Raw genomic sequence first — 17,016 nt, 5'->3', positions numbered from 1 at the left:
TTTTTTTTAAAGTGCACAAGAGCAGCCTTGGTCTTTCTTGGAAATGCTCCAAGGAGGTGCTGTGGCTTTTGCAAGGGCTGGGAGGGAGGTTAGAGGAAAAGGTGACATGGTGGCACAGGAGTAAGCGTGGTTCTGTCCTCCGCAACCTATGAAAAATGAGCAGCAGCTGCTTGTTTCCACTTTTTCTGTGAGGTTCAGTAGCCAACATATGCTCCTACCTCAAAAGAAAATAGCATTAGATTTCTTATTTTTACCTGAAAGCAGTGCGTTGCTACAGTAACTTTGCCTGATCAGGCACTGAGCAGTACAGCACGGCATAGATTGATCCGGTCCAACTACAAAAAGTGCCGCAGATTCGCAATACAAGTTGTGTCAAGAATAGGCCCAGATGCAAGGCTGTGTGAATAGTGCAGCTACATAGGGCAAAGGAAGGGGTGGGTTCCTGCTAAAATTGCTCCCCATCCATTTTATCCTCTTCTTGGCCTGCACCTAGGAAGTGACGTCATTGGAAGAGCCGACACTGGGGTTGCTGCTCATGCCGGGAACATTAGAGGTGGGGGGGGGAAGGAAAGGGCGCCTCTCACCCTCCCTACGCCACTGCTTCAGCCCCAAACCAGCCATCCCTTTCCTCTCCCCAAAATAATGACAACAGCTAGGTTTTCAAGTGTATGTTTATAATCTCATATATAAATCCATAATAAAAAGTGTTACAACATAGATGGAAGAACAATATCAATATTCCTATTATCTTGTACACATGGGATGATATCAAAGACACATGGTCCTATGGCTTCTGGGAAGATGCAGAACGTGCCCCTGCAGAGCACAATCTCCTCCGAGATGGGGGGGCACACACATAAAGACAGTCCACAAAGCTCAGGTAAGACAGACATCGCCCCCCTCCCCCCTTCCTACAGAGCAGCCTAATATAGGCTGATACAAGTATAAAAACAGGAAAACTGTTCAGTTAAGATTCACCAATCCCATCCAGGGAAGTTTACCAGAAATAATACTCTCCCCAATTTACAGTCTGTCCGTATCATACAAAATGTCTGGTACAGGCTGAGGTTGCAGTCATGGAAAGTCTTTGTTAAAACATCCAGCTGTTCTTGTGACGTCACTTTTGCAATTAATAACCTCTCTCATTCACAAATCCTTTGCATTAAAGATGCTGCTTTCAACCCTCAGCAGGTGGAAGCTTTCCAACAGATAAGGTACTTTCTAAAGAAACAGCCCATCAACTACTCATCCCTACCATGTTTAGTGCTTGTGAAAAGTGTTACAGATTGGCAGTGGTAAAACTCAAAACTCTTCCCTCTATTAACAGAACAGTTACAGTGCAAACTTTCCTCGCCTGATCCTGCCAGCAGACGTCAGCCCTGCTTCTCAAACTAGTCCTCAGGATACACCTAGCCTCTGATTTTCAGGAGATCCACAATGAGTAGGTGCAAGAAACATCTGCATGCAGGGCTTCCGTTGTGGGCAACTCTCTCTCTCTCATGCATATTGGCCTCTGATTTTCAGGAGATCCACAATGAGGAGGTGCAAGAAACATCTGCATGCAGGGCTTCCGTTGTGGGCAACTCTCTCTCTCTCTCATGCATATTGGCCTCTGATTTTCAGGAGATCCACAATGAAGAGGTGCAAGAAACATCTGCATGCAGGGCTTCCGTTGTGGGCAACTCTCTCTCTCTCTCATGCATATTGGCCTCTGATTTTCAGGAGATCCACAATGAAGAGGTGCAAGAAACATCTGCATGCAGGGCTTCCGTTGTGGGCCACTCTCTCTCTCATGCATATTGGCCTCTGATTTTCAGGAGATCCATAATGAGGAGGTGCAAGAAACATCTGCATGCAGGGCTTCCGTTGTGGGCCACTCTCTCTCTCATGCATATTGGCCTCTGATTTTCAGGAGATCCACAATGAGGAGGTGCAAGAAACATCTGCATGCAGGGCTTCCATTGTGGGCCACTCTCTCTCTCTCTCATGCATATCGGCCTCTGATTTTCAGGAGATCCACAATGAAGAGGTGCAAGAAACATCTGCATGCAGGGCTTCCGTTATGGGCCACTCTCTCTCTCATGCATATTGGCCTCTGATTTTCAGGAGATCCACAATGAGGAGGTGCAAGAAACATCTGCATGCAGGGCTTCCGTTGTGGGCCACTCTCACTCTCATGCATATTGGTCTCTGATTTTCAGGAGATCCACAATGAAGAGGTGCAAGAAACATCTGCATGCAGGGCTTCCATTGTGGGCCACTCTCTCTCTCATGCACATTGGCCTCTGATTTTCAGGAGATCCACAATGAGTAGGTGCAAGAAACATCTGCATGCAGGGCTTCCGTTGTGGGCCACTCTCTCTCTCATGCACATTGGCCTCTGATTTTCAGGAGATCCACAATGAGTAGGTGCAAGAAACATCTGCATGCAGGGCTTCCGTTGTGGGCCACTCTCTCTCTCATGCATATTGGCCTCTGATTTTCAGGAGATCCACAATAGGGAGGTGCAAGAAACATCTGCATGCAGGGCTTCCGTTGTGGGCCACTCTCTCTCTCATGCACATTGGCCTCTGATTTTCAGGAGATCCACAATGAGGAGGTGCAAGAAACATCTGCATGCAGGGCTTCCGTTGTGGGCCACTCTCTCTCTCTCTCTCTCATGCATATTGGCCTCTGATTTTCAGGAGATCCACAATGAGGAGGTGCAAGAAACATCTGCATGCAGGGCTTCTGTTATGGGCCACTCTCTCATACATATTTGCTGTAGATAACCTGAAAACGCGACAGGCTGGGTGGGTCCCTAAGTCTGGGTCAGGAGGGATCTGACTCAGAGGCAATTCTGTCTGTGAGCGTGGGCAGCCTTTGGTGCCTCTGCCAAAGTAATAAACTAGAGGTGGACATCTATCTGCTGGCTAATGGACCAAGATCAAATACATATTTCAAATAAATGATCAGTAAGCTTCCGGTCACTATCAACCTGAAATAAATTTGGAATGCTGATCATAAACCTTTTCCAGCTCCTTTGGCCATTCCTTCCGCCTCATGGCTAGATGCGATTCTAACAGGGGACCTGCGTCTCCTTTCCAAAAAGGCTGGATATGAACAAGTCGTTAGTTCCAAGAACTAAAGCATATCCATCATAATCTACCAGGGACAACTTGAGGACAGCAATTTTGCACAGCTCCTGGAGTTCTACATCTAGCAGACAGCTGAATGAATTTCTGAAATAAAGGAACCAAGCCTCAGGAGCCTGGTCTTTCTGAAGCTTGGTAGCATCAGGATTTCTGTTTGGATTCAACACGTGATATAGATAGAAATGTTGAGACTGAAAATTTCACGATTCTACAAGGCCAGCCTTCACATACATCTACAATTCAAAAGGTCTCAGCTGACAGTACAATTTTTGGCACAATCATTATCGACAGCTGAGAGGCAATTAAAAAAAAGGGGGTGTGGGGGGAGAGGACCATACTACAATGGAACAAAATAATCAACTTCAATTATTTTCTGACCCAATAATGTCTCTTTGCTCATTTTAACCCTTACACAAAATCAAGCTCGACTTTTAAGCCTCAACAACAATCTCCCAAGTAAAAAAGAAGACATTACCACTTTCTAAGGTTGAAATGAAGCAAGCAGGGTCTGCCAACTGAACAAAGCCATTTGTCTCTCAGTTCAGCTCACCAGTTTGGCGTTTTAAATAAACCCCTGAAAAGGCCTTAAGACTGCGTACAAATTCAACCCCCAGCTGTTATGAGCATGTACTCCTCAGTCTGCTAAAAGTGAATCCTCCCTGTGTCTTTCTAATATCTGCAGACACCATAGATAGGGCACTCCTGAAATAAGCTGCATTTCTTTCTGACATCAAGATTACAGTATCTCTATGGGGCTTCTTGACTCTCATTGAAGCAGTGAGCAAATCCAACCTCACTTAAGGAAGAAAAATCCGATGGCAAACCGTTTAAATAGGTTGACTAGGTACAGGGAAACACAACTGGTGAGCACAGCTACAATACATAGACCTCCCTGTCACATGGATGGCCTAAGATTTTTAGCTCTTTAATCAACGATACTATTGCCCCGAAGCAACAGAGTATCATGTTCTTGATAGAACAAGATTTAAATAACTTTATGAGGTACAGGTATGAAGCACAAGAGAAATCATAAAGCTGAAGACTAGGATCGTACCGGGAGGGCCTGCGAGTTGGAATTCCTCTGTTGCAATTTCCTTTTTAACATTTTCAATTTAATTTGAAGTTACACTGCAGATTCATTATGCCCATTACTAAGCTCCCCTGGCAGTACCTCTTATCATATTACAAAACCACAGGCTTCAAATTATGCTGTAGAGCTAATAGGAAGGAGACAGGACTGCTAAATGGTTCCTCTTTTTAACACTGGCTGGTACAGGAAGACGAATGTTGCATGCATTTCATTATCAGACTTACAGACTCACCCAAAGCTACATGCACAAGAAACATGTTACAGAAATCAGAAAACAACAACAAAAACTTAAGTGTTACAAAAGGACTGGAGCAGCAGGCACTGGGGTCTCACCCAGAGAAACAGCGTGGAGACCATGTAAACAGTGTGACGCTCCTCCAGGTTACGCTGGCACTCACAACTGCCGATTAATTTGACAGGAGCACAGGCCGTGTGCCCTGATATAGGAATATAGTTTGGTTAAAGCATCCTTCCCCTCCAGCTTATGCATCGCAGGCACCACATGCTCATGGAGCTCCAAAACACCTCACACCTAGTGAGTGTTTCATGTCGCCTGCCGCTATATCAAATATAGAGAGGTGATGCTGGCGTGGAATACACTTCCCCCTCCAAATTCACTAGTTTAGGACTTGCAACTTTGGTTGGGAGTTTCTAAACCCTGATTCACCCCCGCCTCTCCACACCTTACCTGATGGTCTAACGGTGAAGCGGGATAGGAGCTATCTTCTTAAGCACCTGTCCTGCACAGAGCCGTGAACAAAAATGGCTGCCATGAGTTCCCGTGGTCTCACGGAACTGCAGCGGGAACTCACGGCAGCCATTTTTGTTCATGGCCCTGCACAGGGCATGAGCATAAGATGATCACTCCTGCCCCACTTAACTGCTAGATCACCAAGTGATGTGTGGAGAGGTGGGTCAGAGTCAGCCCTAAAGTTATTTGCAGGCCGGCTCTGCCCCTAACACCCCACGGATTTGGAGGGAGGGAGTGTTCTCTAAAAGCCATTCCAGCACAGCATGTCTTTTCATTCGCCTTAGCTGTCATAACGGAAGCAAGCAAAACAGCACAAAACACAACAATTCTGCCCCTTCCCCAACAAAAGCTAAGTCCATGTGCTTAGAGCCCTAAACCGTTTTCCGACCTGCTATCTTCATCCACTAGTTGCTTCCCAGCTACATAAATTGGATAGGGCAGTGACAAATATTTTGGCATCCTAGTTCCCATCCCTTTGGAGTAACAGCAGCTAACTCCTCCGATTTATCACCACCTACATCCAGCGAGTCACATGACCACTTCAATCCGAGCTGCCACTGATTTCACCGCATTTACAACCTTAGAAAGTGTCATAAACTGTTATCACTCTGCTGGTTTAACTTAGCCGTCTGTGCAGTTACATCTGTTGTATAATTTTATCCTGGAAATACCAGATATAATTATGGGATGGGCGATAAAATTTGAGCCATCATCTACACCGGATAGGATCCAAGAATGTCATTAAGGAACATGAACAATTTTATGTATTTATTTTACAATTCTAACGGATTATTACTTGTCAAGTATTGGATTTTGAGATAACCGGTCTAAAGACAAAAGTGACAAGAGGGTAAATGAAGTGCTAAGACGCCAATTCAAAAGATGTTCGCAGCCTTGATTATCAAGGGCTTCAACATATACCCATAACCCCTAATACGTTGATCTGTTTGACTTTTCAGAGTTAAAACAGTTGATGTAATTAAGGATGTAACCAAGTTAAGCCAGAGGAGCGTAGATTTCAGTTAACAGCACACTCTAAGTCTGTAGATATATTACTGCAAACACACACACCTGGAGGTGGCTGTTTCCAAAAAGTAGCCTTTTATTTAAACACATTATTTCTCATGAAACACTGCACTGATGGAGACTTGTCGTTATATGGTTCCCATTTACAAAGGTCTCTACTGAATATTCCAGGGCTCTACTGTGCTAAATTCTACTGAAATAAAGACTTGTTCTCCGATTTCATGTGGCTTCTTTTATTATATCTTTGTATTAAAGTTCAATGCCGGTTATTTGCATTCGGCCAAATAGTAAAATGAACATAATTGCTTCTTTATCAAAAAGGCTTTAAAAGCCTGTTTGTACCCCCCCCCCCAAAAAAAAAAATCTTCTTTGTCGGTATGTTTATTTGCAGTAATATGCCTTAAAAAGTGCACAGCCTTCCCTTTATTCCCTAGTATTGCAGGGATCCAAGTTTCCCTTCTACCCATCTGCTATTAATCTTCTGTTCAAACTGCACATCTGTACATTAAGACCACCCCAAGTAAGGGGAGGGATCATTTTTTTTTCCTTCTGCTCAAAAAACAGACTTCAGAAGCTGGTTTGAAACAGAAACCTGTTGTGAAGCCCCAGTTGCCCTGTGCGCCAACTCACTGCTTACGATCACATCCTGGACAGCAGAAATTTGCATAAAGCCAATCCAGTTGTGCTTAATTATAACGGAGATGTTTGTTATGGAAATGTCTCTTGTCTGTGGTCATTTGTAATCCATCACTAAACAACAGACAAAACAAACATTCATTTCAGCTGCTTAACACAGAAGTGCTGGGTCGCTTCAAGGGTCTCGAGGTCCTGGAATGTCACCATTTCAACTTATTTTACCAAAAGAACGGATATGATTTCCACCAAATCTGTTTTCTTTGTTAGGTGTTTTCAACAAATCTAACAAATGAAAAGCCATTATACTTTAAAAAAAAAAAAAGATGGCTATGTTCTAGTTTCAGCTGCAAAAAGGGAAGCCATAATCAATACTAAAGACGGTAGAGAGGAATCCCACCCAGACAAAGTTTTCTGCTCCTCTGTCTGGAGAAACTCTTGAACTTGTCCAACTCGGGGCATCATGAGAAGGTTCCATTTTGGACCAAGTGTGAAACGTAATGAAACAAATATAGGGGGGAAGGGGGCAGGAGAGGAGAAAGAGTTGCTTCAAAGAGCTTCCGGAAGGCCCGATATCAGCAAAGGAACACCAGGAATGCCTCACTGGGTTGGCTCACCTCTGTAGAAACAGGAGGGAACAAGCCGACCGTAGCTTTGCCCAGTCTCAGTCTATAAGGCTCAGCTCCTATGAACTGAGGCCACATCTGATAAAGTGCTCCTGCAAAACAAAAACCAATTAAAAAATAAAAAAAAAAGGTATCCCACCAACGAAGTTGAGGAACACACTTATTTGTTCTGGGGGGAGGGGGTTTTGGAATGGGGGAAAACACAAGCTGACCCTTCTGAGACACGGATGGGAGTGCTGATGGCTAAGAAATCCTTTGCTGGTACTGGTAGACTCAAATCGGTTGGGACTCAGCCAAGGAAGCAGTCTCCTTCATCCTCTTCAAAATGGCTTTGCTGTAACACTTTGATGTGATATTCATAAATCTTCAGGGCAGGGCCCAAGCGGATAGATAACCCAGTGAGCACATCAGTCCTCTGCATCAGAAGGAGCGATTTCCCATCAATCTCCTAAGAAACAAGAGAAGTCTTACCGAGAAAGCAGAGCAAAGGTAGTGGGTTCAAACCCAGAGCGGCAACAACACAAGGCTGCCAATCACCGTGTTACAGCGGTCAGCTTATCTGGGTTTAAAAAAGGTTTAGACAAGGTCTTGGAGCAAAAGTCCAAAAAGTCTGCTATCGAAAAAGAAATGGGGACAGGCACGGCTGTCCCTGAACCTTGTTACTCTTTGGGATTCTGGAATTTTATCAAATAAAGAATGCTTTCTCTAACACTGGGGGAGGGGTGCTTGTTTCTAATCTTTAAATTTTAGATTTACTTCTCTTTGCACTTTTTTTTAACTAAATTAAAGATGTTGTAAACAGTCTCACCATAAATGTTTTGAAACTCAAGTTCAACTATCGAGCAAGAGGCCCAGACTCCAACCTGCTTCCACTCACCTGTTCCTTGAAAGCAGATGCCTGATCGCCAAAGCCAGCCTCGGTGAAATAGTCCACAACATCTGTGACCGTCCATTCCACAGGGTCCAATAGCTTCTCCTTCTTCACGGAACTGCAAAGAAATAGCCCCACCAAAATTGTTAAAACTGTATAGTCATGACCCACTGTCCTTAGACTGCCTAAAAACATTGCTGGCTTCTAAGTGACAGGATGAGACATCGCTACCTATAAACTTGGAATGACTTGACTCAAGATACGGAAAAATGGGAATGAGAAAAATATTTCAGGCAGAGAAAATCAAAGAACAAACTACAGTGGAACCTTGGTTTACGAGCATAATTCGTTCCAGAAGCATGCTCGTAAACCAAATTGCTCATATATCAAAGCAAGTTTCCCCATAGGAAGTAAGGTAAACTGCTTTGATTGGTTCCACCTCCTCCCCCCCCCCCCCCGAGGCTACCGGCGCTGCTACATTCTCCCCCCCCTTGAGGAATCCGACGCTGTTCCAGACCCCTCCCTGCGATCCAGCTTCCCCCCCCTGTGAACCGGCATCCTCCCCCCACTCACGTTGCCCCACCTCCTCCAACGCGATCCTACTTCCCCCCCCCCCCCCGAGCACGTCAATGACACTTCCTTTACCCGACTTAGCACCAGTGCCAGTGCCCGAAGATCCTCCCTCTTCTGGCGCGGCCTGGGCTGGGCGGTGCGTTGGAGATCCTCCCTCTTCTGGTCTGGACTGGACTGGCTTTGAGCATTTGCGCATGCTCAAAGCCTTCTGGTCTCGCTCTCTCCGAGATTGAAAGCGAGACCAGAAGGCTTTGAGCATGTGCAAATGCTCAAAGCCAGTCCAGCCCAGCCCAGCCCAGAAGAGGGAGGATCTCCGATGCACCGCCCAGCCCAGGCCGCGCCAGAAGAGGGAGGATCTTCGGACACCGGCACTGGTGCCAAGACGGGGTAAAGTTAGTATCATTGATGTGCTCGGGGGGGGAGGGAAGTCGGATCACGGTGGAGGGGGGGCAACGCGAGCGGGGGGGGGGCGCTCGTACAGCGAGGCAAGCTGGGTTTACGAGGCACCAAGTTTGCAAATGTTTTGCTCGTCTTGCAAAACGCTCGCAAACCGGTGCACTCGTAAACCGAGGTACCACTGTACTGTATTTCTCGCTTTAATCATAAGGACGAAGAGATGTTATGACAACTTTTTAGTGAAGTCACCTGTTCCAGTAAGATAACCCATCAACTCTCTGTGTTACGGACTTTGCTGGAGATAAAGGCACAAACACACGTGGATATGCCTTCTCTGTTTTATCAGATTCTGAAAAAAATAGAGGAAAAAAAAGCCTCAGTGAACACTTATCAGAAAGCTAACACCATCCTCAACTTCTGTTCTTTCAGTCCCATGCTGGCAATTAGCCTCTAAAGCAGTGCCTTTCAAACTGTGTGCCCCGATGAGATTCTGGGTGCGCCACAAGAGATTCCAGAATTTTACTTTATAAATTCATAAAGAGAGTCTGTCTTATTGCAAATATACCACTGCTAACAAAGCTTTTGGAATCTATTGTTTCAAGGCAACTTTTAGAATATCTGGATGAATTCTCTATTCTTCTCCCATTCCAACATGGATTTCGCCCAAACTACAGTACTGAGACTCTTCTTATTTCAATGGTAGCAAAAATTCAGAATTTCTTGGTCCATGACCTGCCATTTTGTTGCAATTTGATCTTTCCGCAGCTTTTGATCATGACATCTTATTAATCAACATCGGCTTAGATCAAAAAGTTCTGAATTGGTTCAGCGGCTGCCAAATTAATATTTGGTAAGAGTAGATATGATCATGTTACTCCATTACCGAGGGCACTGCATTGGCTTCCGGTATATTGGAGGGTTCAATTTAAGTGTGCCAGTGTTGTATTCAAAAGTTTATATGAGATCTTTTCCCCATTACTTAACTCTTTCTTTTAATTCCCAACAACCCCATTTCTTCTAGAGGAATACACAAATTTAAATTAGTATTACCTTCCATTAAGGGTATTCAAACCTTAGGTAGGCTTTCTCACTCTATGGCATTTACCTTGGTAAAAATCTGGAATGATTTCCTTTCTTCTTTGACACTTTTTAGGAAAACTTTGAAGATGTACCGTATTTTCACCCATATACCGCGCACCCGTGTAAAACGCGCACACGGGTATAGCGCGCGGGGAACACAAATTTATGTTAAAAAAAATTTAATATAGCGCGCACACGCGTATACCGTGCATGCTAAAACCTCCTCCTGCCTACTCCGAACCAGCATCCTCCCCCCCCCGCTCGCTTACCCGCGTTTTACAACTTTTTTTTTTCAATCCGATCTGGCATCCCCCCTGCGAACCGGCATCCTCCCCCCCCCCTCGCATCACCCCCCCTCCCCCGAAATCCTACATCCCCCCCAGCAACGCAAAACATCTCTTACCCGATTGGGCACCGGCACCGGCACCAATGCACAGGATGTGCCAGTGCCAGTGCCCAAAGATCCTCCCTCGTTGGTTTGGGCTGGGCGGTGCAGGAGAGATCCTCCTTCTTCCTGCGCCGGACTGGACTAGGCTTTGAGCATTTGCGCATGCTCAAAGCCTTCTGGTCTCTCTCTCTCCGAGATAATCCTGCACCGCACCGCCCAGTCCAGCCCAAACCAAACCAACGAGGAAGGATCTTTGGGCACTGGCACATCCTGTGCATTGGTGCTGGTGCCGGTGCCCAATCGGGTAAGAGATGTTTTGCGGTGCTGGGGGGGATGTAGGATCGCGGGAGAGGGGGGGGGGTGACGCAAGTGGGGGGGAGGATGCCGGTTCGCAGGGGGGTTGCCGATCGGAATTGAAAAAAAAAGTTGTAAAACGCGCTCACACGTATAACGCGCACGGTTATGCACGGTTTGTAAAATCGTGTATAACGCATGCGTTATATGCGTGAAAATACGGTATCTCTTTAAGAAATTCTTAACTGATAAATAAGGGACTGAAACAGATGAATTCTCTGTCCAATCATTGTTTTCCTTTGTCTTTTTGGTTCATTTTTGTGAACCGGATCGAATCCCTACTGGGAATGACCTGGTATATAAGACTAAGGTTTGCAATGGAACCGCCCAAACAAGCATCATTCTTTGATGGGATTGGTCCTTGAAAACTAACAGCAAGTCATTTTAATTTTTTTATGCAGTAGTTATCCTAAGTTGAGCAACAAAGCAATCAAGGCTTTATTACCCTTTGGATCTTCTCATCTTTGCGAACTTAGATTTTCAGCTCTTGACAACTGCAGATGGTGGATGATGAAATGCGTGCATACTTGTCAACTATCAAACCGCATTTTGAGATCATTTGCACTCAAAAACAAGCACATCCATCGCATTTGATAAGAAATTCTATTCTATCTACTTTAAGCTATGTATGGGTAATTCTAACAACGGTGAAACTAAAGAGCTTTAAATAAAATTACTCTCAAATTTAATTTTTTGGTCGGTTTTGAAACTTTACAATTTCAATTATAATGTGCTGTGAAAAACATTTGCTCCCTTTAGTGTGCCAGAGCTAAAAAAGTTTGCGACACACTGCTCTAAAGGTTTCCTCATACAAGCACTGCTGCCACCCCTCTCGTGTATTTTATTTAAAAGATTTCTTAACTGCCTATAACTAGGTGGTTTTAGAAAAAAAAAAGAAAAGTTATACAAACAATAAATATAACAATTTCTTCGTACAACATACCAATAGAAAGAACATTCATAACCCAGGATAGACATTTATTGAAATGCTTCTACAAATAATGTCGTTTTTAGAAGTTTCTTAAACTTCTGAAAATCTACAAGACCTCTTAGTGGTCCAGTTAACTTATTCCACAGCATTACTTCCATTAGCGAGATAGCCAAAGACTTAGTACTCCCATAGTGCATTGCTGAGAACTGTCAGCGATAATCATATTGCCCCCTCAGATCGCAATGCTCTGCGGGGCCTAAAAAGTGCCATAGCCTGTGACAGATAACAAGGGATCCCTTGGTAAATTATGTTAAACACTAACACTATTCTCCAGAGATCCCCCCTATGGCTGGCTACAGGATAACTCTGGGAAGACTAACACAGAAAGCATGTGGATATTGGAAGGGGGGGGGAAGGGTCATTTGCATTCGTGCAACCCTAGGTCTTTCCAAGTATCATCACAGTAACTCACTGAATTTACAGATACTATTTCAGGAAGGGGCCATTAAGAGCCCAGGCCTGGCTATCAACACAATAGCTTGACACAGATTCCATTTATCCTAGGAATTTAGTTCTATATCATTATGTGGGGAAGGAAAGACAATATAGGGTGGGGCGGGCAGCCTTCATATACAAAGGGCCACACGAATGACAGTACTAGCCCTAGAGGGCTACAACATTATGTCATCTCAGAACAGGAAATGCACAGAGCTCCATAGACTTTCTGGGATAAGGAAATAAGTAAGTAGCCAAGCATGGCTATGTTTCCAGACAGATTTCCTATGGCATCAGGCCGCCAAGTGGTATAAATTATTATCTGATTATTTTAATAAGAAACCAAAAACGAGCCTAAGGGATATTTGGAGCACTGAGGGAAAGCATGATATTTCAGCATCTCAATGGCCACAAATTTGGTCTTGGAGAATGAGATGTACAATGTCAACGTCTATGAAACAAACTTGGTTTTTTTTGTTACATAGAGCTTTTTGGACCCCAGTTAGATTGCAAAAGTTAAATAGTTCTTTGTCTAATAGATGCTGGCATTGTAATCTGGATGTAGGGACTTTGGATCATCTTTTGTTCTATTGTCCCCATATCTTAGCCTTTTGGAACTCAATCTGGGATTAAGTAAATTGTTTATTGGAAAACCATGTAGCGTTATCTTATGATACTGTGCATTTTGGTATGTCTATGAGAAAAAAGAGTCAGATATCAATGTGTAATAACAAACTTTTATTGATTTTGACTGGAGTTGCCATCCAACATATTACTAATAACTGGAAAGATCATAGTAGGCTTAATTTTAAGTTTTGGTGGAATTCAGTATGTCACATATATAGAATAGAAAGATCAATAGCGGTGCAAAATGGAAATTATAAAAACTTCATTAAAATTTGGGAACCATTGACGTCCTTTTGTCAAGATTGATGCCATTTTCCTAATATTTCTATATTTAATATGTAAGATAAAGGTGGGGTGGGGGGAAGGTTTTTATTATATGAAAAATAAAAATTACTAAAGGGATTTCAGGATGGGAGAGGGAGGGTTATATTTACAACTATAAGTTATAATGATAAGATGTACAAGTGGTTAAATCTATGTTATTGTGTTGCAATTTTTGTACACTTGATGAAAGTTTTAAAATGAATAAAGAATTAAAAAAAAAAAAAAAGAAATTCAAAGTTTAATAGATGCTGGTATTGTCATCTTGATCTAGGGACACTGGATCACCTGTTGTACTACTGCCCCTTAATACTCGGCTTCTGGAAGTTGATATGGGTGACTATTAATAGGATACTGGAAACTTCCAATCCTATGGCATATGATATGGTACTATTCGTATCTGTATTACAACCCAAGTCTCCAATTTCTGCAACTAAGAATAGACACTTCTTGTTACGACTGGGTTTGCTATACAGATGATCACAAAAAATTGTGATAGACTGAATCATACCTTTTGGTGGGAATCCCTGTGCTTATTCTATCGATATGAACGTATGAATTCAGAACTAACTGGTCACTGTAAAAATTTTAATGAGATTTGGGGCCCATTACCAAAATTTGTATCCATCAATCTTTTTTTTTTTTTTTAATAGAGGTTTATACACATCCGGGATGGGTGGGAGGGGTGTGGGGAGGATATTTCTATTATTATTTGGTAGTTACAAGTGCTGTTTCATTGTACCAATTGTTGTAATTTTTATATGCACTTTATATGTTTTAAAATGAATAAAGATTTATAAATAAACTAGAAGGATGCTATGGTGGACAGGGAAGGGAATGTGTATACCGCCTTTTTGTTGCTTTGACATTTCAAAGCCGACATTCAAAGCGGTGGGTACTAGAGGATTAAGGGACTTGCCCAGGATCACAAGGAGCAGCACCGGGATTTGATCTCACCACCTCAGGGTGCAGAGGCAGCGGCTCTACCAGTGAGCCAAAGGCCAGTAGAAAAAGCACAGTTACTTACCGTAACAGGTGTTATCCAGGGACAGCAGGCATATATTCTCACATGTGGGTGACGTCATCTACGGAGCCCCAGCGCGGACAGCTTTTCAAGCAAACTTGCTAGAAGTTTCAAGTTTGCACACTGCACCACGCATGTGCTAGCCTTCTTGCCACTAGAGGGCGCATCCCCACCTCGTGGTCCTCAGTTCCATAACATAGCAAAGAAAAAGCCATCCCCGGGGAGGTGGGCGGGTTGTGAGAATATATGCCTGCTGTCCCTGGATAACACCTGTTACGGTAAGTAACTGTGCTTTATCCCAGGACAAGCAGGCATGATATTCTCACATGTGGGTGACCTCCAAGCCAACCAAAAAAGGGCAGGTGGGAGGATGGCAAATTATGAAAACAGGTTACGTAACACCGACTGGCCAAACCGGCCGTCGCTTCTGGACAAAGTATCCAGACAGTAGTGAGAGGTGAACGTATGAACCGAAGACCAAGTGGCAGCTTTACAAATGTCCTCCATAGGTGTAGATCGGAGGAAAGCCACAGAAGCTGCCATCGCCCGGACTTTATGACCCGTAACGCGACCCGCAAGCGGGAGACCAGCCTGAGCGTAGCAAAAAGAAATGCAAGCAGCTAACCAGTTGGACAAGGTGCGCTTCGAAACCGGGTGTCCCAAACGATTAGGATCAAAGGACAAAAATAATTGAGGAACCTTCCGATAAGACTTGGAGCGTTGGAGATAAAAGGCCAACGCCCTCTTACAATCAAGGGTATGAAGCGCCGCCTCACCAGGATGAGAATGGGGCTTCGGAAAAAACACCGGAAGGACAATAGACTGATTGAGGTGGAAATCAGACACAACTTTAGGTAAAAATTTGGGATGGGTGCGGAGAACCACCTTATCATGATGAAAGACCGTGAAAGGAGGATCCGCAACCAAGGACTGTAACTCACTGATTCGACGAGCAGATGTGAGTGCAATCAAAAAGACTACTTTCCAAGTAAGAAACTTAAGATGCGACTTGTCGATGGGTTCAAAGGGAGGCTTCATAAGCTGAGCCAAGACCACATTAAGATCCCACACCACCGGAGGAGGTTTCAGAGGAGGATGGATATTCACTAGCCCCTTCATGAAACGTGTCACCAGAGGATGAAGAGAGAGAGAACGACCCTCAAGATGCCGATGGAATGCTGCAATGGCACTGAGATGCACCCGAATGGAAGTCGTTTTCAGGCCAGACTCAGACAAATGCAAAAGATATTCCAGAAGCGAAGCCACAGGCACCGAATCTGGTTGCAGACTATTCAAAGAACACCAGGATGAAAACCTGGTCCATTTCTGAGTATAGCAAAGCCGAGTCGAGACCTTACGCGAGGCCTCCAAAACGTCCCTCACGGCCCGAGACACCGGAACCGAAGTCAGAGGGAGAGAAACCAAGCAGTCAGATGTAAAGACTGAAGATTGGGATGCAACAGCGAACCCCGACTCTGAGACAGCAGAGAGGGAAACACCGGTAGAAGTAGAGGTTCCCTGGTACTGAGTTGAAGAAGTAGGGAGAACCAGGGCTGCCTTGGCCACCGAGGTGCAATGAGGATCATGGAGGCTCCGGCCGATCTGAGATGAACCAGCGTTCTCAAAATCAGAGGGAACGGTGGAAACGCATAAAGGAACCTCCCCTCCCATTCGAGGAGGAAGGCATCCGCTTCGAGACGATCCGGAGAGTAGATCCGAGAGCAATAGAGGGGTAACTTGCGAGTCTCCGGAGAGGCAAACAGATCCACTTGAGGAGTTCCCCAGCGGTCGAAAACCTCGCGAAGTACTCGGGAGTTCAGAGACCATTCGTGCGGCTGGAGAAGACGACTGAGTTTGTCTGCCAGCTGGTTCTGCTCTCCCTGAATGTAGACCGCCCGCAGGAAGATATTCTGGGAAATTGCCCAGTCCCAAAGACGGAGAGCCTCCTGGCATAGAGGCCAAGAGCCCGTACCCCCCTGCTTGTTGACATAGTACATCGCTACCTGATTGTCCGTCCGCACGAGTACTACCTGGTCGTGCAGCAGGTGGACAAAAGCTCGCGCAGCCAGAAAAATGGCGCGAAGCTCCAGCACATTGATGTGGCACCGACGGTCCTCGGCCGACCACAGAGCCTGCGTCCTCAGACCGTCCAGGTGCGCTCCCCACGCGTACTCGGAAGAGTCCGTCGTCAAGACCTTGGTGTGAAGAGGAACGCGAAACAGCAAACCCCCTGACAAATTGGAAGAGTCGGTCCACCAACGGAGCGATCGACGTAAACAAGGAGTTACTGATATCCGGGAAGACACCGGATCGCGATCCTGGCGCCACTGCGACGCCAGAGTCCATTGCGCGATTCTCAGGTGCAAGCGAGCGAACGGCGTGACGTGAACCGTCGACGCCATGTGACCCAGCAAAACCATCATGTGCTGGGCCGACACCTGCGATTGCCCTCGACAATGACGACTCCACCGAAGCAGAGTCTCCCGCCGGGGCGGGGGGAGAAAAGCGCGAAGGCGAACCGTGTCCAGCACGGCTCCAATGAACTGGAGAGACTGCGCCGGACGCAATTGAGATTTGGGGAAGTTCACTTCGAACCCCAGGCCCTGTAAAAGACTGATAGTCTGTCGGGTCGCTAAGATAACCCCCTCCCTGGACGGGGCTTTGATCAGCCAATCGTCCAGATAGGGAAAGACCTG

At 45.1% G+C, this 17,016-nt stretch overlaps 1 protein-coding gene across 2 annotated transcripts in view; it reads right to left on the bottom strand.

Moving 5' to 3' along the window:
- Positions 1 to 653: 653 nt before the first annotated feature.
- SAMD1 (sterile alpha motif domain containing 1) overlaps positions 654 to 17,016 on the bottom strand; it is a 28,232-nt gene continuing 11,869 nt past the window's right edge. Inside the window, exons 3-6 of one of the 2 annotated variants that reach the window (XR_004537261.1) lie at positions 9,350 to 9,449; positions 8,138 to 8,249; positions 7,473 to 7,708; positions 654 to 7,352 (exon numbers count right to left, since the gene is read on the bottom strand). Coding sequence is in view for 1 of the 2 variants with exons in the window: in XM_033924442.1 (XP_033780333.1) it covers positions 7,550 to 7,708; positions 8,138 to 8,249; positions 9,350 to 9,449 (371 nt within the window). In the remaining variant the exon portion in view is untranslated. Of the gene's footprint in view, positions 7,709 to 8,137; positions 8,250 to 9,349; positions 9,450 to 17,016 lie in introns of both variants that reach the window. The other variant, XM_033924442.1, reaches the window with a different exon arrangement.

This window comes from Geotrypetes seraphini, chromosome 16 (assembly GCF_902459505.1).
Source record: "Geotrypetes seraphini chromosome 16, aGeoSer1.1, whole genome shotgun sequence".
NCBI lineage: Eukaryota > Metazoa > Chordata > Amphibia > Gymnophiona > Dermophiidae > Geotrypetes > Geotrypetes seraphini.
This window is presented reverse-complemented; position numbering and strand designations above follow the sequence as displayed.